The 21,713-nt window shown below is 37.0% G+C and overlaps 1 protein-coding gene across 1 annotated transcript; it reads left to right on the top strand.

Annotated features, from left to right (window-relative positions):
• The first annotated feature begins 303 nt into the window (after window positions 1-303).
• Window positions 304-17,524, top strand: yme1l1b (YME1-like 1b). The gene is made up of 18 exons (XM_052133901.1): window positions 304-465; window positions 3,505-3,630; window positions 3,756-3,942; window positions 5,699-5,791; window positions 5,907-6,016; window positions 6,569-6,719; window positions 7,161-7,244; window positions 7,481-7,654; window positions 8,190-8,342; window positions 8,489-8,621; window positions 9,137-9,199; window positions 9,355-9,467; window positions 9,573-9,728; window positions 9,917-10,068; window positions 12,675-12,801; window positions 14,547-14,620; window positions 15,835-15,921; window positions 16,224-17,524. The coding sequence occupies exons 1-18, from the start codon at window positions 433-435 to the stop codon at window positions 16,365-16,367; spliced, it is 2,160 nt and encodes a 719-aa protein (XP_051989861.1). The 5' UTR covers window positions 304-432; the 3' UTR covers window positions 16,368-17,524.
• The last annotated feature ends 4,189 nt before the right edge of the window (window positions 17,525-21,713 follow it).

The raw sequence follows: 21,713 nt of genomic DNA on the forward strand, positions 1-21,713 counted from the left end.
GTTCATTCTTTTGATTGATTTTCAACTGTATGTTTTTATTTCTTCTTTTGTGTACTGCTGTGTGCTTTTCTAAGTTATTTTGCATCATTATTAGACAGTCTAGCTAAGTTGAGCATACTTATATACCATTCATATATGTATGTTGTTTGTCATGCCAATAAGGCACAACAAACTGATTATTGAAATCTGAATATGGGAGGGAGTTCAACGTCTGACAGATAAAAGTATTTTGAAATTGGTTGCAACCAGGGCGGTGGACGTTTGGACTTTTATTTTGTCAGCTTCCTTTCCGGATATGAAAAGTTGCGTCGCATTGATGATACTTCGCAGCGTCGGCGAAGCTAGTTGAACGGAAGAGGACATCGGTGGAGGGCATTACATGTAACTCCAAATCAGTAAACTCTTCAAGAGTTTGCCATCACCTTAACGGAAATGTTTTCACTTTCCACTTCCCTACAGCCGCAGGTAACGAATGGCATCTATTCTGGACAGCTGATTTCATAACTTTACTGTAGCGCGTGAAGGCTAGCTGGCTAGCGTACGCATTACATGCCACTGTCTTTACTTCATCACACAACTAAATCTCTATATTTGAGCGAATACTTTTTAAAAACAGTTCTAATGCATATAGGGGTCTTGGCGTGATATTGTGGTGCTGGCATTTTTTCATTAGTGTTCTGTATGTACTTTGGTCACGGTGTTGTTGATCGGCCAAAACTGCTGTTAAGTAACGTAGTGGATGAAACATTCTCAGGCCGGATTCGTTTGCATACACAAACGCTTTACGATCACAAAGCACTTTAAAGGAAAAAACGCTTGTTATTTAATACAATTTGTCAAATCCATTAAGTTTAGTACATGTAAATTGCTTCCCAAAATCCACATTAAAACGTGCTATTTTCTTTTTAATTTTAACTCTGAAATTAATAAAGTTGTGAGAATAATCTAAAGGATTGTTTATACCAAAAATGTAAATTATCATTATTTATTCACCCTCATGCCATCCCAGATGTGTATGACTGACTTTCTTGTGATGAACCAAATTAAGATTTTTAGAAGATAATTTTATCTCTAGGTCCTCACAATGCAAGTGTAACTCCTTTTTCACTGTACAACTTGCCATTGCAATCTCTATGCACGTTTATGATTTCAAGCTTGATTACAGATTTTCTGGTGCTTAACGCATGCGCTAATCGCTAGGTAGTGCTAAGTGTAATTGAGCTTGAAATCATGATCACCAAGGAGACCGCTAATGTCAAGACTTGTTGTGAAAAATTAGTTATATTTTAGTCTGTTCTCACCCAAAACTGATTCGATCACTTCAGAAGACATTGATTAAAACACTGGTGTCTTATGGATTGCTTTTATGCTGCCTTTGTTTGCTCTTTGGAGCTTTACATTTTTTTGTCACTATTCACTTGCTTTGCATGGACCTACAGAACTGAGATATTCTTCTAAAAAGTTTGTTTAGAAGGAGGAGGAATGTCATACACATCTGGAATGGCATGAGGATGAGTAAATGATGAGAGAGTTTTCATTTTTGGGTGAACTATCCCTTTAAATAAAGGTATGTGGTAAAATAAATAATAAACATGTAATTATCTTTTTCACTGAAATTGTTATGATGACAATATTATTATTATTTTATGTTTGTTGTATTTTTTTAAAGAAAGCATTTCCTTTGTTAAATTGGACTTTTGAATCCCACTGAGTAAAAGATTTGTGTGTATATGTGTGTGTGTGTATATATATATATATATATATTAGAGATGCACCAATTGAAATTTTCTTGGCCGATTTCCGATTTTTTGCAAGTGTGACCTGCCGTTAACGATTTTTTCCGATTTTCTTTCTAAGAACTATTGACCGCATATACAAACAAAATCTACCTTTCTTCAATGCAACATTTTAATTTCATAATAAAATAAATTATTAAACATTACAATTTCCCCCAAACTACAGTTACAGGATCTTCTCTCACTTAAACAACTCTCAAAATAAAGTGCTCTGTGACTAGAAAGAGGTAGAAATAATAATTAACTGCAAATGAGTTGCTTTATATATAACAGATGTCATTTCCCACTATTTTTATAAAAGGACCTTTTTCTCTTTATTACTCGTCTAACAAAACAATTCCAAAGATCTGAAAAACTGAAGTGTCCAATACACTCAACTTACGTTAGGTGTACAAATATCAGTTGTAAAACTGAGCACTGCTTCGGGAACGGCTTGTAACCATATCTGTCAACACTCCCGTTTTTCCCGGGAGTCTCCCGTTTAGTTATTTCTCCCAACAAAAAAAACCTTAATTTGTATGGCCCAAACCACGTTATATGAATAATCACATCAATATATTATTCCAAGGTGGTCAAGTTGCCAGATCTTGAATGAAACGCATCCTACTCACACAATCGACACATCATACACATTACAAATCATTTATGACCACAATCTGGCAACCTACAACCCATTTGCGCTGTTGATATCTGTGCAGGCTGTAGATGCGGGATGTTAAATCAAGCATCACTGGTGGGAGGAGAAGACTCAGCTGGTGCTCCGGTGAAAAAAAAATTAAATTTAACAACAGCTGGATGGAAGAATTTAATTTCATATCCCGAAGCCATATCGACAATGCCCACGCCTTTTGCAATGTGTGTCGCACTGATTTTAATATCGGACGCGGTGGGGAAAAATACGTTACTCAGCACATTAAATCACAACGGCACAATTTCTATAGTATTTAGCCTGCCTCTGCCATCCAGCACCCTACTTCCCCTCTCCCGGATTTGTGTACCCAAATGTTGACAGGTAACAGGCTGTGTGTGTGACATGACACGAGATTAAACAACTCGGGCAACGCGACGTCGGAAAGTACCTCCTACTCTGTATCGAGGAAATTTATCAGATTTCTGAAGCCTCTGTCCTCAACTATGGAGAACAGCTGGTCATCCAGGGCCAGGAATTCCATAATTTTCCTCGTAATTGCTTTGGTCTTTTCGTTGCTCATACCAAGGAATGATAGGTGAGGCTGCTGACTTGTGACCAGCTCTGAGCTCTGGCTAGCTTTAGCCGCTTTCACTTTTTAGCTTCTTTTTTAAAATGGGCATTTTCATCTGGGTGATGGTGTTATAAATGTCTAATTAGGTTTGTTGATCCGAAAGTTATTGTGGTGGTTCCCCCAGGGTTTACTTTGGCCTTACAATTATTACACATTTCGAACTTTATGTATTCTTCACTCACAGTGAAGATCTTCCACGCCAATGACATGTTTACATCCAGCTGTGACGTTATTGCCTGCGCCGCTGGCAACAAAAAGGACCGGCTTGGATTCGGAAAGACGTGAGGCTGACCGGACGGTTACAGGTCCGGGCCGAGCATGCGGAAAATTGGCTAATTCCGGTCCCTGGCCGGTCGATCGGCGCATCTCTAATAAATATATATATATATATATAAAATTAGTTTATGTTAAGAATATGCTAATGAAAGGCTTGGTCAATACCTCAGGTAACAGTCCAGCTGAGTCACCTCATCAATGCCCTGCACTCTCTGACGGGTTCAGTGACCAGCAATACTTCAGTCAGTCACAAGCAAAAAGACAACGCACCAGAACAAGACCTGAACAGCACAGAGGTATTTTCATTATTTATATGTATGTTCCATGCAATCAAAAGTTTCATAGAAATGTGCCCAAAGGCAGTTTTATTTAAATTTTTTAACCTAAAATCATGATGGTTTTGTGGTTTTGTGGTGGGAAGCCATCATGGAGCCTCAGGGATTTTGGTCTGACAGATCTAAGGGCGGTTCCGTTGGATGAGCTGGTAGACAGACTTCTACCCTGCATTAATCCACAGCAGCTGCTGCCACCCTCACCAATGAAGACTGTGCCAAACATCTGGACTACTTCCCACCTTTCCTCAGATTCATTCTTTCACAATAAACATGGTGAGACTTAAAATAATAATTCCTTCAGTCTCTCTTTATCTGGGCTAGGGTTAGTTCAGATGTTTATTTTTAGCTATATGTATGTATGTGTGTGTGTGTGTGTGTGTGTGTATATGTGCCAGGAATAATATGTATATTGTTATTTTTTATTTATTACATTTTTTTTTTAATGATTTGTTTGCCATAGCACTGTAGATACAGTAGCAACATACTGGTGCAGGAAGTAATGCCTGGGCTTACATGGGTTAATAGCTGTGCATCTTTTTCATTTTGCATTGTGCAATATAAAATTCTGTTTTTCATATACAGTTGAAGACAGAAGTTTACATTTAGGTTGAAGGCAATAAAACACATTTTTTAATTGTTCCAAAAAAAGTTTTACAGACAGTTTGTTTCAACTGACTATATCACAATTCCTGTGGGTCAGAAGTTCACATACACAAAGTTAACTGCCTTTAAGCAGCTTGGAAAATTCCAGAAAATGATGTCAAGCTTGTAGCCAGTTAGCTTCTGATAGGAGGTGTACTGAATTGGAGGTGTACCTGTTGAGGTATTTTAAGGCCTACCTTCAAACTCAATGCCTCTTTGCTTGACATCATGTGAAAATCAAAAGACCTCAAACAAATTGTGGACCTCCATAAGTCTGATTTATCCTTGGGAGCAATGCCACGTCAGTCTGTACAAACAATAGTATGCAAGTATAAACAACATTGTTCCACACAGCCATCATTCCACTCAGCAAAGAGATGCATTCTGTCTCCTAGAGATGAATGTAGTTTGGTGTAAAAAGTGCAAATCAATCCCAGAACAGCAGCAAAGGACCTTGTGAAGATACTGGAGGAAACGGGTATCTTCTATACAAGCACAAGTATCTATATCCACAGTAAAACGAGACCTATATCAACATAACCTGAAAGGCTGCTCAGCAAGGAAGAAGCAACAGCTCCAAAACCACCATAAAAAAGTCAGAATACAGTTTGCAAGTGCACATGGGGACAAAGAATTTACTTTTTGGACAAATGTCCTCTGGTCTAATGAAACAAAAATTGAACTGTTTGGCCATAATGGCTATCATTATGTTTGGAGGAAAAAGGACAAGGCTTGCAAGCCAAAGAACACCATCCCAACCGTGAAGAATGGGGTGGCAGCATCATGTTGTGGGGTTGCTTTGCTGCAGGAGGGACTGGTGCACTTCACAAAATAGATGACATCATGAGGAAGGAAAATGATGTGGATATTTTGAAGAAACATCTCAAGACATCAGCCAGGAAGTTAAAGCTCTGTTGCGAATGGGTCTTCCAAATGGACAATGACCCCAAGCATACCTCAAATTGTGGCAAAATTGCTTAAGGATAACAAAGTCAATGTATTTGAGTGGCCATCACAAAGTCCTGACCTCAATCCGATTCCAAAATTTCAGCAACTTCTTATGAGATGCTTGTGGAAGGCAACCCATAACATTTGACACAAGTTAAACAATTTAAAGGCAATGCTACCAAATACTAACAAAGTGTAGGTAAACTTCTGACCCACTGGGAATGTGATGAAGTAATAAAAGCTGAAATAAACTATTATTTCACATTCTTAAAAATATAGTAGTGATCCTAACTGTCCTACGACAGGGAATGCTTTCTACCATTAAATGTCAGTAATTGTGAAAAACTGAGTTTAAATGTATTTGGATAAGGTGTATGTAAACTTCTGACTTCAACTGTATAATATTCATAACTTACTGTTTCCTTAATCTTTTACTTAGGGTTCTCAAGAATGGGTGGTGTTACTCCTGTGTTCTCTAGACAGAACAAGACACCTCTCCAAACACTATGCACAGATCTCAAATATTTACCATGTAAGGTGTTCAATTTTAATTATTCATTTATCACACTGTAAACAGACAGCTTCATTTGAAAAGTGTGATCTATGTTGGCAGCTAATATTTATCATGTTGGGATCTGTGTTTTCAGTGTTTGTCCCAAAGCGAGGTTTTAAAACTCTGAAGTCCAAAACGCGCCGTCTTCAGGGCAGTAATGAAAGTTCAGTGGAGCCTGAGGGATTCACACCATCCTTTATGAAGGTAACCCGCACAGCAATATAGTGCTCTATTGATTGCATCTGTGCTGTAGCCTACATCGGTTACCACAGACAATAATTGGGACTTGTCCCTAAAAACATACAATATTTGTGTTTACAGTAATTCACTTACAATGAAAGGCAGTGTGGAGGTCCTATTTGTTTTTTAATTGAAAGTGATTTTAATTGATTCTTCTGTAAAAAAAAATATTGAGCTGTAAATTTGTCTAAATCGTCCTTTAAGGCTACGTCCATTATATTCATCCGGATACATTTGAATACTGTGTTTTAGTTTTCAAAACGCTTTCCGTCCGCACTGCTGTTTTCCAAAAGTTGCTAATCCACACTAAAATGTTTGAATACTCTAAAATCCCCTTACTGCGTATGCTGTTCCATGTACAGTCTGAGGTGCAATAGTCATTGTCCTGTCACCGGACTGCAATTATGAGTTAACCTCCCATCTGAGTTAACCTCCCACTGACCCTCGTTTGTACATTTGAAATGTGCTTTTGTTTGTATTGGTGTTTTAATATTTTCTGCTGTTTTTTTCCATAAGGGCTTGCTAACACGAGACAAAGGCCAAGATGTTGAAACTTTGGACAAGCTCCTTAAAAATAGAAACATTCCTGATGGTCAACATGATGCTTTTAAGACTGGTTTTGCAGAAGGCTTCCTCAAAGCACAGGCCCTAACACAGAGAACCCAAGGCAAGTTGTCTTCAATTAAAAACAAATAATGAATTCAGCAAAGAAGATACAGGTTTTTGCCGTATGACTATTATTCTACTTCCTTTCCACTGCATTGTTGTATACAAATTAGAGCTGTTGAAGTTAACGTGTTAACGCATTTGGTTGGTTAAATATGATTAAAACATAATTTTTTATATATATATAAATGGCTTAAAGTCATTTTCATTCTTTTTCTGTGTGATCTCAAAAACCTGATCAGAACCTTAGGATTGTATTTGGAACTGATTGGAGAAGCAGTGCAGGTGTCTCCTAATTCAATTAAAAATAATTTTGTTGGCATAACTGTAAACAATACAATATTGCCAAAGCTGACTAGGAAGAATTGTGAGTTTAATTTTTATTAAATACAGTATGTAAATTCATTATTAAATGTTTTTCCCCTTCACTCTTCTGCAATAGAATCATTAAGGAGGACACGACTAATTTTGTTGGTGCTCTTGCTGGTAGGCCTCTATGGTCTCTCAAAAACACCTTTCTTATCAGGTAAAAGCTCTTTAGGATGATCTTCATGTCTAGTTTGTCTTGCTAACTATTGTTGAGTATAGTTTTTGTTCTATGTGTCATGTCTGTTAGTTTTTAAATATAAGGTCAAAAATCAGCAGTGAGTGGTGCATGTTCTGTAGCGTAGTGGCTTGGATCTTGCTGGTGGTTTGCTTATTTGCATTGAGTGCCTTGGAGAATGCTGAGTGTGTGATCTGTAATGTAACCATTCTGGACAGTGAGATTCCGAACCACATCAGGCCTGGACTCGGCAATGGATCCTGTCCAGATGAAGAACGTCACCTTCGAGCATGTAAAGGGTGTGGATGAGGCCAAGAACGAGTTGCAGGAGGTGGTGGAGTTTCTACGCAACCCACAGAAGTTCACAGTTTTGGGAGGAAAACTGCCTAAAGGCAAGACCACACATTTGCAGAAAGGCTGCATGTTCTATAATTGAAGTACTATAATAGATCACTTTTAGTTTCATGGAAATCAAAACTAAATCATTAATTCTGAAAGGTGCACTCCGCAAAATTTCAGTTTGTCGCACTGACACCTAGCAGTGTAGATGCAGCATCACATACAAACAGAAGTTCTCAGAGACTTAAGTCATTGTAAAAATGTGCTGTTATTCTGTGTGTAGGCATCCAAATTCAGCAAGTAATATTCAGCTGGACATTTGATCTCAACAGCTGAGCTCATGAGTGTTTTTATCTAAGACTGATGTGATTTGAGTCTTCATCATTTTAAATGTATTTTTTCAAAATATTCTACTATTTTTATTTATTTCTGTTTAGAATGTTGCAATTAACACAGATTACTGAGTGTGCACCTTAAATTGTTTCAACTCTGAGGTGATATGCCCAACATACTGTACCTCTGGTTTCATAGCACATACACTACACTTGCTTATGGATTAAATGCCTTACAGCAGCATTTATTTTGCAGGAATCATGCTGGTTGGGCCTCCAGGTACAGGAAAGACACTGTTGGCCCGTGCTGTAGCGGGTGAGGCAGATGTGCCATTTTACTATGCATCCGGCTCAGAGTTTGATGAGATGTTCGTTGGGGTCGGTGCCAGTCGAATAAGAAACCTTTTCAGTAAGTAATTCAAGCCTTCTAGATGCAGCCTTATGCTGTGTTAGTAGCTTGCTAAATATCGATTACTTTCAGCTAATTACTGGAAGACTAATATGCCCACTGGTTGTGTACCATAATTAAAGTAATTCTCCTAATTTTTCCTCTAGGGGAGGCTAAAGCTAATGCTCCTTGTGTCATCTTCATTGATGAGCTGGACAGTGTGGGAGGAAAGAGGATTGAGTCTCCCATGCACCCCTATTCTAGACAGACTATCAATCAGCTTCTAGCTGAGATGGATGGGTGAGCCATGCACCTTGAAGTCATGTTACAGCAGTGCAATTATATAAAAACTGAAGTTTTGTCTGTTAGCTTTGAGGTCATTTATGCAAGTGTACTGATTTAAAGTTGACAAAATAATGTTTTATCTAAAAAAACAAATTTACAGTCTTTCAATTGATTAAAAATGTTAATTGAATGATATGGCAATTAATTAAGTTGACAGCAATCTGTTTTGTATTGAATTCGTCAATGTTTCCAGTTCTCACAGTATGCGTTCTTCAATTCCATCTGCACTATTTTTAACTGTTGCTCTATGTACATGCTCAGACGTACAAGTTTGGAATAAGTGCTGCATTTTTAGGATGCTCTGTCAAGTTAACAGTAGTGTCCTGCCCCAACATCCTGTTTCAAAAGAAAGTATGTCAGCACAGGAAAGGAAACTGCGCTCCTCAAGCGAATTTATGGGTCTTTAAGTTGATATGTATTATTATTCATTGAATAGTTGCATTAACTAATTTTTTGTTTGATGTCTGCAGGTTTAAGCCAAATGAAGGTGTCATAATAATTGGCGCAACAAACTTCCCTGAAGCTTTGGATAAGTATGTGGATTTCTTAAAAAATTACTACAATGATTAGCAGCTGCCTTTTTATTAAAGATTTGAACAGATAATGATAAGATAGAGATATCTGGGTTTGTTGGTTAGAAGTTCTCCTCTTATAATGTTGCCGATTGGTATGATCTCTTGTTCCCTAGTGCTCTGATCCGGCCAGGCCGCTTTGATATGCAGGTTACCGTCCCCAGGCCAGATGTGAAAGGCCGCACTGAAATCATCAAGTGGTACCTTAAGAAAATAAAAGTAGACTCTGGTGAGTAGGAGAGAGGAAATGTTATCATATAGCAATTGTAGAATAAAGAAATGTGTGCCAGTATGCTAAATTAACACAAAAATCTTTGACTTGTCTTGCCTCCAGCTGTGCAGGCAGAGGTCATTGCCAGAGGAACAGTGGGGTTCTCTGGTGCTGATCTGGAGAATCTTGTTAACCAGTCTGCACTGAAGGCCGCTGTGGATGGTAAAGACATGGTGACAATGAAGGAGCTTGAGTTTGCTAAGGACAAAATACTGATGGGTAGGACTCTTTACATTTTTTTGCATTGTGAGATGTATAATAATGTCTTCTTTAGAAAGTTTCAGAGTCCTCTTAGCCAAAAAGAAAAGTTATGTTTTCTTGGAAGTGTAGATACATTCAGAATGTTGAAAGTTTAAGATAAATGAATACCTTTTGATTTCTATTCACTTTCTCTGTTTCATGCACAGGCCCAGAGCGCAGGAGTGCACAAATTGATGAAAAGAATAAAGAGATCACAGCATACCATGAATCGGGACATGCCATTATTGCATACTACACCAAAGACGCTATGCCTATTAATAAAGCCACCATAATGCCGAGAGGCCCTACTTTGGGACACGTGAGTAACTTTGGTTGCTTACAGTTTGTGTTGTACCTTGGGGAAGTGTTAAAGATGTAGCTAAAATAATTATATCTCAATATTTAAGGAACAATAATTTTGACCACTGTAATCAAGGAGATTCAAATGTTTAAAGCAAAAATAAAATACAGTCAAATCTACTTCAGTATAATCAAGGCATGTTTTCAACACTATTTTCATTAAATTGGCACAAAAAAATAATATTTAATTATCATTGATATGATTCAATATAACAATACATAATCAGTATTTATCTACAGATATTTTTATGAATACAAATTAAATATATGAAAAATGCCTTGCGTAACTTCTGTGAAGTAATGACCAGAAAAATAGGTTTTTTATTTATATATATATATATACACACACACAATGGTGACCAAAAGTTTGGAATAATGTTTCAGAAGGAAATTGGTACTTTAATTCAACAAAGTGGCATTCAACTGATCACAAAATATAGTCAGGACATTACTGATCTAAAAAACAGTACCATCCCTATTTGAAAAAAGTCATTTTTTTATCAAATCTAGACAGGCCCCATTTCCCAAATCACTTGCCATTGTATAAAACACACAAAGCTATTTGGTTCATTAAATGAAGCTTAATATTGTCTTTGTGTGTGTTTTTGAGTTGCAACAGTGTGCAATAGACTGGCATGTCTTAAGGTCAATATTTGGTCAGAAATGGCCAAAAAAAAGAAACTTCTTTCTATAGAAACTCATCAGTCAATCATTGTTTTGAGGAATGAAGGCTATAAAATGCTTGAAATTGCCAAAAAACTGAAGATTTCATATAAAGCTATAAACTACAGTCTTCAAAACAAAGAACAACTGGCTCTAGCAAGGACAGAAAGAGATGTGGAAGGCCAGATGTACAACTAAACAAGAGGATAAGTACATCAGAGTCTCTAGTTTGAGAAATAGACGCCTCACGTGTCCTCAGCTGACAGCTTCATTGAATTCTACCCGCTCAACACCAGTTTCATGTTCAACAGTAAAGAGAAGACTCAGGGGTGCAGGACTTATGGGAAGAATTGCAAAGAAAAAGCCACTTTTGAAACAGAAAAACAAAAAGAAAAGGTTAGAGAGTGTAAAGAAATACAGATATTTTACAACAGATAATTGGAAAAAAGTGTTTTGTATCTTAACCCAATTGAGCTTTTGTGGGATCAGCTAGACTGTAAGGTGCATGAGAAGTGACAAGACAGCCACATATATGGCAAGTGCTACAGGAAGTGTGGGGTGAAATGTAAACTGAGTATCTGGACAAACTGACAGCTACAATGGCAAGGATCTGCAAAGCTGTCATTGCCGCATGTGGTAGAGTTTTTTGATGAGAACACTTTGAAGTAGTTTAAGAAGTTCTGAACTTTTTATTTTTATTATAATAGTAATTTTTCACATTATTAATGTCCTGACTATACATTGTGATCAGTTGAATGCCACTTTGGTGAATAAAAGTACCAATTTCTTTCCATAAGAGCAAAATCTGTACATTATTCCAAACTTTTGGCCACCAGTGTATGTCAGCCGACCGTAATGATGATTATCAGGACTCATCAATAAGGATGGCCTGCCGTTATGAGCGGGTTTTAGGCCAGTTTAAGGAATAGTTCACCCAAAATTGTTTATCTCAGAATTTACTCACCCTCATGCCTTTCTAAATGTGTATGTGTTCTTTTGAACACACATGGGTTATCTCAGCTCTGTAGGTCTTACATATTGATCTGTTTCTCACCCTCACCTATCATATTGATTCTGAAGACATGGATTATACTACTGTAGTCATATGGATTACTTTTATGCAGACTTTATGTGCTTTTTGGACCTTCAAAGTTTTGGCCACCATTAACTTGCATTGTGAGGACCTACAGAGCTGAGATATTCTTCTAAAAATCTTTGTGTTCAGTAGAAGAAAGTCATACACATCTGGGATGGCATGATAATGATAAATGATGAGAGAACTAGGGAACTATCCCTTTAATAAAACAGTCACTTGCCCAATTGAGACAGTACTGTATTGTTGCTAAATTATTCATTTATATTTAAGGTTTTATTTAATGCCTTGCAACTTGGATTTGTGTGATGAAACATTATTGTTGTCAATTCTCTGTTGTTTTAAACTCCTCAACCAATAACTTAATGAAAAATATAAATATTAAACTTGTCAAATATACAAACAAAAATATTTCTAGAAATAAAATATAACGAAATAAAGAATACAAAAAAGTGAAAATTATGGCATGGCTAGAAAACATTTGAACTGCTGGCCAGCAGAAAAAAATATATATTTGAACATTGAGCCCTGATTAGACATAGGCCGAAATTCTAGCCACTTTCAACTTTGCATGAACATTAGTTTACCAAAACTTTATTTTGGAAGTGAACATGCACCCATTGTAGACATGTGAATGAAAGTTTATCAAAATATGTACCTTAAAAGACCTCATGGATTTAGTAAAAAGAAACAAAAATGCGCCATCAAGATCTAAACTTGTTAAAGATATGAGCTGCACCTTTATTTTAATGGAACATATTAAGTGAGAGACAATCTACCTTGATTTATAATTTTTCTGTTCTCATTAGGTGTCCATGCTTCCAGAAAATGACCGTTGGAATGAAACTCGTGCTCAGCTGTTGGCCCAGATGGATGTCAGTATGGGTGGACGAGTGGCAGAGGAGCTTATCTTTGGCATTGAGAATATCACCACTGGTGGGTTTGTGTAATGTTAGGTATTGCAGTGCAATTAAAAATAATGTATATTTATTTTTCTGTACATGCTGAAAGGTAATTTGATTGTGTTATAGTTTGACAGGACTGTACATCATATTATACAAATTCCCTTCATGCATGGTAAAAAAGCCATATCAAAAACTACAGTTGAAGTCAGAATTTTACATACACCTTAGCCAAATACATTTAAACTCAATTCAGGTTTTCACATTTCCCTGTCTTATGTCAGTTAGGATCACTACTTTATTTTAAGAATGTAAAATGTCATATAATAGAGAGAATGATTTATTTCAGCTTTTATTTCTTTCATCACATTCCCAGTGGGTCAGACGTTTATATGAACTTTATTATTTGCTAGCGTTGCCTTTAAATTGTTTAACTTAGGTCAAACATTTTTGACTTCCACAAGTTTCTCACAATAAGTTGCTGGAATGTTGGCCCATTCCTCCAGACAGAACTGGTGTCAGATTTGTAGGCCTCATTGCTTGCACATGCTTTTTCAGTTCTGCCCACAAATTTTCTATCAGATTGAGGTCAGGGCTTTGTGTTGGCAACTCCAATACCTTGACTTTGTTGTACTTAAGCCATTTTGACACAACTTTGAAGGTATGCTTGGGGTCATTGTCCATTTGGAAGACCCATTTGTGAATGACCTTTAACTTCCTGGCTGATGTCTTAAAATGTTGCTTCCAAATATCCACATACTTTTCCTTACTCATGATATCTATTTTGTGATGTGCACCAGTCCCTCCTTCAGCAAAACACCCCCAAAACATAATGCTGCCACACCCATGATTCACAGTTGGGATGGTGTTCTTTTGGCTTGAAAGCCCCACCCTTTTTTATCCAAGCATAATAATGGTCATTATGGCCAAACAGTAACATTTTTATTTTATTAGACCAGAGGACATTTCTCCAAAAAAATAAGATCTTTGTCCCCATGTGCACTTTCAAACTGTATTCTGACTTTATGGTGGTTTTGGAGCAGTGACTGCTTCCTTACTGAGTAGCCTTTCAGGTTATGTCGATATAGGACTCGTTTTACTGTGGATATAGATTCTTGTCCTACCTGTTTCCTCCCATCTTCACAACATACTTTGCTGCTGTTCTGGGATTGATTTGCACTTTCCCCACCAAACTATGTTCATCTCTAGGAGAGAGACAGCATCTTCAAGAGTGCTATGATGGCTGCATAGTCTCATGGTGTTTATACTTGCATACTATTTCTTGTACAGATGAATGTAGTACCTTCAGGCATTTGGAAATTGCTCCCAATGATGAACCAGACTTTTGGAGGTTCACAAAGTTTTCTGAGGTCTTAGCTGATTTATTTTGATTTTTCCCTTGATGTCAAGCAAAGAGGCACTGAGTTTGACGGTTGGTCTTAAAATACATCCACAGGTACACCTCCGGGTGATGCCAATTAGCCTACTAGAAGCTAATTGCCTAAAGGCTTAACATCATTTTCTGGGTGTATGTAAACTTCTGACCCACTGGAATTGTGATTAGTCAGTTGAAAGTGAAACAATCTGTCTGTAAACAATTGTTGGAAAAATTACTCTTGTCCTAAATGACTTAGAACCGAAACTATAGTTTGCTAATGTGAAATCTGTGGAGTGGTTACAAAATTAGTTTTAATGACTTCAACCTAAGTGTATGTAAATGTCTGACATCAACAGTCACTAAGTTTGCTGAATCCGTGTAATGTTTTTTTTGTCACATAGGAGCATCAAGTGACTTTGACGGTGCTACAAAAATAGCCAAAATGATGGTGACCAGATTTGGGATGAGTGAAAAGGTTTGTCATAATTGTCAATTCATCTTTGTGAATTAAATATAGTTGTGACCTTGTTTAGTTAATAAATGATCAGTAATAAATGATAAGCTGCTTTTGCAGAAGCTTTATGGATATAGTCATTTTCATATGTGATCTGAACAGTAAACATAGGAGTGGTGGTGGCGTAGTGGGCTAATGCACACAACTGTTAATCAGAAGATTGTTGGTTCGATCCTCACAGCCACCACCGTTGTGTCCTTGAGCAAGGCGCTTAACTCCAGGTTGCTCAGGGGGGATTATACCTGTAATAAGTGCACTGTAAGTCACTTTGGATAAAAGTGTCTGCCAAACGTATAAATGTAATGTAAAATGTAAACAGTCTAAAATTCTTGTATGTAATTCAAACCCAGTAAGCTGGCATTTTAATGCATTGTATGCATGTTCTCAATGTGAAGGCAGTTTCAGACAATATGCTGCTTTCTAAGACCCCTCATTTTAGAGTGTTGTATTGTCTTATCTTAGCAACATATTAACATCAACCTCTATTAGAATCGCCTGATATGTTAAGACACTGCATATTAAGAATGTTGTGTTGTCTTTGCTTTGCAACATGCTAACATCAAACACTATTAGAATCAGCTGTAATTGTAAGACTCATGTAAGAGTATTGTATTTGAATGCACTCAATGTGAAGGCAGTTTCAGACAATATGCTGCTTTCTAAGACCCCTCATTTTAGTGTGCTGTATTGTCTTTGCTTAGCAACATGCTAACATCAAATACTATTAGAATCACCTGTAATTGTTGAATCTCTTTTCGATTTGCATGTGGAACACTATTTGTGTGGCTGCTTGAGTCACCGAGATTTACTGCCTATGTAGTCTTAAAATCAGTCACATATATGAGGTTATTCCACGACGGTTAGTATATTCCGTGTAAACCAGAAAATGAAAAAATCGAATCTAGCCACAAATTAGCAGCTTGTTATTTTCACATGCAAATAAGCTTTTGATTCACCACAGATATTTGCCAGAAGTTTGCTGCTCTTCGCTAATAGTGGTGAACCTCCAATAAACCTTTGGCAACAATGGACAATTTGCCGCAAAGCTTATTTGCATGTGATAATAATTAGTGGTGAATTTTCTTAAGGGTGCATATCTAGGATTTGGAACAGGGCTTTCATCTGAGTAAGATTACTTAATTTTTGTTGTTGTTCTTCCATTTTTTTTGTCATAGTTGGGTGTCATGACATATGCTGACCTCACCAAACAGAGTCCAGAAACACAGGCAGCCATTGAACATGAAGTCAGGATACTTCTGAGGGTAAACTTCGTGGTCCAATCACGACATCTGATCTAGCCGAACCAGTACTAAAACATTGCCTATGTTAAGGACCGTATTAAAGCCATATTTTCTCTTCAGATTCTCATTATGGGATGATATATTTTACTAATGGATAATACAGTGGCTTTCAAGGGGAATTCAAATAAATAAATTAATATGTTTAATGGGTTTTGTTTTTCTGAATTACACCAACTACCAAATAAAAATTTAGTATTGCTTTAAAATGTGTACAATTCTCTCAGGATTTTGTCTGATTCTTTTTTTTTTTAATCTTGTTCTAGGATTCCTATGAGCGTGCAAAAGCAATCCTGAAGTCTCGCGCTAAAGAGCACAAAATCCTGGCTGAGGCTCTACTACAGTATGAGACATTGGACGCCAAAGATATCCAGTTAGTCTTGGAAGGAAAGACAATAGACAGCAGATGAGAGCTCAGCAGGACTGTTAGGCAGTGGGGAAGAAGAAAGATATGAATGTACATATGCAGCCAAGAGCTTGGTAGGCTTACACTTCCCATTCATAAAATTGCATAGTTTTCTGAGCCACTTCTCTGAAAATAGTTGTTTTACACTCATAAGAAAGCTATAACACAAGCTCCTTCATAGGGTTTTTGTTTGCAAAGAAGTCATCTTGCTCTATCCCTGGCTTTAAATATTATTATTTTGCATCTAAGGTGCTGCCTTTATTTATAGTGGAGCAGAGGCTGGTTTTGAATAAATCCTAAAGCTGTAAGCAATGGTCCAGTCTATTGATCGGTATCAAATCCCTGTTCGCTTTGTTTGAGCCACAATTGTCTGAGCCAGGTTGAGTATACTGTATGTTTCATGATGGCCTTTGAGAAGTCCATGTATTTTTCACTTTCTGCACCTTCAGTCTAATGAACTATGAAGGAATTTAAACGACTTCAGGATTTCATGTGAATCATGTTATGGATTCACATCATAAATCCTTTTTCTTAGAGGGAGATTATGCATGATCCTGTGTTTAAGTATTGTAGTGTAAAATCCTCAGTGCTAGTTTATCCAAGTCTAGCGTTGAGCTTTGTCCTGAGACCCATCTTTAACTATACATGACAGCACTCAATTGTACATGAATCTGGAAAATTATGTCAAATGAAATTAGATTAAAAAAAAATTCATCTATTCAATCATACTTGCTGTTCATACAACAAAAGCAGGACAGAAAAATCACAACACACACACAGTGGAAAATATATTTCCAAAACATGCACAATCTTCCTAAACCCTCTGATAGGTTCACATCCCAGTGGAGACATTGGTTCTATTCAGCTTTATTCTATACATGTAATATTTATTCATGTACAGCAGTTCTACATCTATGAGTGAACCTTGCCTCCATGTATGTTTGCATTTTACCCAAGACCATTTTAGTTGTGTATATACAGTATATATTTATAATCAATAAACTTAAACAAGGACATTGTATCATTGTATATAAGTGTATAGATTGATTTTAGTCATGGAGTTTTGCCTGGTTTGTAATTCGAAATGCTTTTTCTTTGATGCTGTTGCACATTTAATAGTGAGTGGGTTTAACTGAGCTGAAGTGAAATAAAAACATCTAAACGAATACCTGAGACTCCATGACTGATTTTTTTTATTGTATTTTTTCTCACAGCCCTCTGCTTTGAGGAAATTCTTTATCATTAAATACAACCAAACAAATACATGTTTAACAACTATATACAATGACCTCCAAAAGGTATTTGGCCACTTTACACTTACAAGGTATCAATGTCATTGCATTAGATTAAATATCGTATGAAGTGGAATTTACTTTAAAAAAAAAAACAAGGCACAAGCACAGTTTAACCAAAATATTTAGTTTGACAGGTTTCGAATTGTAAAGCAATTCAAAATGAAGACATTATTTACTTTCTCAACTTTACATTGTTAATGTGATGCACTATACATACAGTCAGGTCCATAAATATTGGGACATCGACACAATTCTAATCTTTTTGGCTCTATACACCACCACAATGGATTTGAAATGAAACGAACAAGATGTGCTTTAATTGTAGACTTTCAGCTTTAATTTGAGGGTATTTACATCCAAATCAGGTGAACGGTGTAGGAATTACAACAGTTTGTATATGTGCCTCCCACTTTTTAAGGGACCAAAAGCAATGGGACAATTGGCTGTTCCATGGCCAGGTGTGTGTTATTCCCTCATTATCCCATTTACAAGGAGCAGATAAAAGGTCCAGAATTCATTTCAAGTGTGCTATTCGCATTTGGAATCTGTTGCTGTCAACTCTCAATATGAGATCCAAGGAGCTGTCACTATCAGTGAAGCAAGCCATCATTAGGCTGAAAAATCAAAACAAACCCATCAGAGAGATAGCAAAAACATTAGGTGTGGCCAAATCAACTGTTTGAAACATTCTTAAAAAGAAAGAACGCACCGGTGAGCTCAGCAACACCAAAAGTCCCGGAAGATCACGGAAAACAACTGTGGTGGATGACCGAAGAATTCTTTCCCTGGTGAAGAAAACACCCTTCACAACAGTTGGCCAGATCAAGAACACTCTCCAGGAGGTAGGTGTATGTGTGTCAAAGTCAACAATCAAGAGAAGACTTCACCAGAGTGAATATAGAGGGTTCACCACAAGATGTAAACCATTGGTGAGCCTCAAAAACAGGAAGGCCAGATTATAGTTTGCCAAACAACATCTAAAAAAGCCTTCACAGTTCTGGAACAACATCCTATGGACAGATGAAACAAAGAACAACTTGTACCAGAGTGATGGGAAGAGAAGAGTATGGAGAAGGAAAGGAACTGCTCATGATCCAAAGCATACCACCTCATCAGTGAAGCATGGTGGTGGTAGTGTCATGGCGTGGGCATGTATGGCTGCCAATGGAACTGGTTCTCTTGTATTTATTGATGATGTGACTGCTGACAAAAGCAGCAGGATGAATTCTGAAGTATTTCGGGCAATATTATCTGCTCCTATTCAGCCAAATGCTTCAGAACTCATTGGACGGCGCTTCACAGTACAGATGGACAATGACCCGAAGCATACTGCGAAAGCAACCAACGAGTTTAAGGGAAAGAAGTGGAATGTTATGCAATGGCCAAGTCAATCACCTGACCTGAATCCGATTGAGCATGCATTTCACTTGATGAAGACAAAACTGAAGGGAAAATGCCCCAGGAACAAGCAGGAACTGAAGACAGTTGCAGTAGAGGCCTGGCAGAGCATCACCAGGGATGAAACCCAGCATCTGGTGATGTCTATGCGTTCCAGACTTCAGGCTGTAATTGACTGCAAAGGATTTGCAACCAAGTATTAAAAAGTGAAAGTTTGATTTATGATTGTTAATCTGTCCCATTACTTTTGGTCCCTTAAAAAAGTGGGAGGCACATATACAAACTGTTGTAATTCCTACACCGTTCACCTGATTTGGATGTAAATACCCTCAAATTAAAGCTGAAAGTCTGCAGTTAAAGCACATCTTGTTCGTTTCATTTCAAATCCATTGTGGTGGTGTATAGAGCCAAAAATATTAGAATTGTGTCGATGTCCCAATATTTATGGACCTGACTGTACACTCATCGACCACTTTAAGTACACCTACTTATTCATCACCCAATCATGTGGCAACCGTGCAATGCATAAATACGAATGCAGATATGGGTCAGAAGCTTCGGTTAATGTTCAGAATGGGGAAAAATGTGATCTCAGTGATTTGGACCGTGGCATGTTTGTTGGTGCCAGATGGACTGGTTTGAGTATTTCTGTAATTGCTGATCTCGTGGGATTTTCACACACACCAGTCTCTAGAATTTACTCTGAATGGTGCCAAAAACCTAAAACATCCAGTGAGTGGCAGTTCTGCAGTTGAAAACACCTTGTGATGAGAGAGGTCAGCGGAGAATTTTAGACATTTTAATTAAAAATGAATCAATTGACATTGTAACTGAATTTAAATATCTTGGTGTCATTTTAGATTCAAATTTCAATTTTAAGAAACACATTAAGAAAATGACAAAAACTATAAAATACAATTTGGCAAACTTTAGACAGATTAGATTGTTCCTCCCTATGGATGTAGCCAAAATATTTATGCATGCCTTAATTTTTTCACATATTTCATATTGTATCACCTGTTGGGGACAGACCAGTGAGTCTGCCATTAGACCTTTAGAATCATTATACAAGCACGCTATAAAAATCCTTGATAAAAACCCATTCCGATATCACCATTGCAAGATCTTAGTCAGAGAAACATAATTTATTGAGTTTTAAAAATTTTAGACTCTTTTCAAACTTGACTCTAGTGTATAAGATTCTACATGGCCTGGCCCCTGCTTGTTTATTGGTTTTTGTTTGCAATCGCCCTGTAACTTCAGTAAAATCTACCAGAATAGCTTCCATTTTTGACTGTAACATACCCTTCTGTCAACCTTTAGACAATCTGCTTTTTCTTACAAAGCCACTACACAACGGAATGCAATAGCAAATGACGTAAAGAGCTGCAATTCCATCAAGAGTTTTAAGTCAGAACTGAAAACCTTTCTGAAGACCACTCAAATCTGTACTCACTGAAGCTGATGTGGTGTTGATAAAATGTGTTTTTTGTATGTATGTAGGGGATGGGGGGTTGGGGGTGGGTGAGTTTGTTTTTATTGTACCCTGCCAGGGGACTGCAGATGTAAAATAGCCTACGGCTAACTCTGGTACAATGCATCAAATGGCAACATTTATGTTTGAAATTGTACATGGTCCCTAATAAAAAAAAAAAAAAAAAAAAAAAAAGAATGACCAGATTGGTTCGAGCTGACAGAAAGGCTCCATTACCATTTACTTAAGAAAACAATATGTTAGGAAACCAAAAACTAATTTTTCAAATTTAGACCGATTAGTTTGGACGTAGCCTTATAAAAGTGAAGTATGTTTTAAAAAAAGATCTTGCATAATTTGTTTGCAGATGCCACTTTGATATTTTGTTTCTAATGCAATAAAATTCATGCATTTTTAAGAATTTTAAATATCCAAACACTTTTTGTGCCACTTTAACTTCCCTCTTACTCTCCTCATTAATATTGTGATTTTTTTTTTTATCAAAGTATTTATTTCTAAAAAGAATCATTGAAAAGTAGAGTCCCAGATAGCACAAGTACATCTCCGAGATGTCTGTTTGTGATGCTTTCCAAATTAAAAGATCTAAATCTAATTAGCATCTGCAAATATCTTAAAAATGTCAGATTTACAAACATTCTAAATAACAAACATCTCAAAGACATCTGCTGAATATTTTATTGACACCTGAGAAAAAATAGTCTTCCAGATGTAAAGACTAGGGCTGTTGAGTTAACGCGTTAATAACGCGTGATTAATTATACAAAAAATAACGCGTTAAAATAATTAACGCATTTAATCGCATGCTTCTAGTACCACCTGTATACTCCAGAGGGCAGTAAGTGAAATTTCAGCTGTGTGAGCGACACACAGTTTATACAGTGAAGAAAACAACACATATGCGTTACTAAGGGTTCAAATGCGAACTAAGGGATCTCAAGATGTGTTTAAAGATTGAGTATTAAACTATATTTAACTTGACACAGTGACCTAAACATTTTATTTTATGATGCAACACACCCGAGACGCGACACAAGCATGTCTGACGCAGGTCATATGGTAGGGTGACCAATGCGGGACAGTCCCGAAATTGGAAGCTTTGTCCCACGTCCCGCAAGTCATAAGCAGTGTCCCGCATTTCAATTTTGTCTGTATAATTTTTTAG

The sequence above is a fragment of the Xyrauchen texanus genome, chromosome 9 (genome assembly GCF_025860055.1).
Source record: "Xyrauchen texanus isolate HMW12.3.18 chromosome 9, RBS_HiC_50CHRs, whole genome shotgun sequence".
Lineage (NCBI taxonomy): Eukaryota > Metazoa > Chordata > Actinopteri > Cypriniformes > Catostomidae > Xyrauchen > Xyrauchen texanus.

Excerpts from the sequence above, each read along its gene's own strand:
- yme1l1b (XM_052133901.1), top strand. The coding sequence starts at position 433 with ATGTTTTCACTTTCCACTTCCCTACAGCCGCAG. Across the intron at positions 6,017-6,568 it reads TCACACCATCCTTTATGAAG|GGCTTGCTAACACGAGACAA; the intron begins GTAACCCGCACA and ends TTTTTCCATAAG. Across the intron at positions 6,720-7,160 it reads CCTAACACAGAGAACCCAAG|AATCATTAAGGAGGACACGA; the intron begins GCAAGTTGTCTT and ends CTTCTGCAATAG.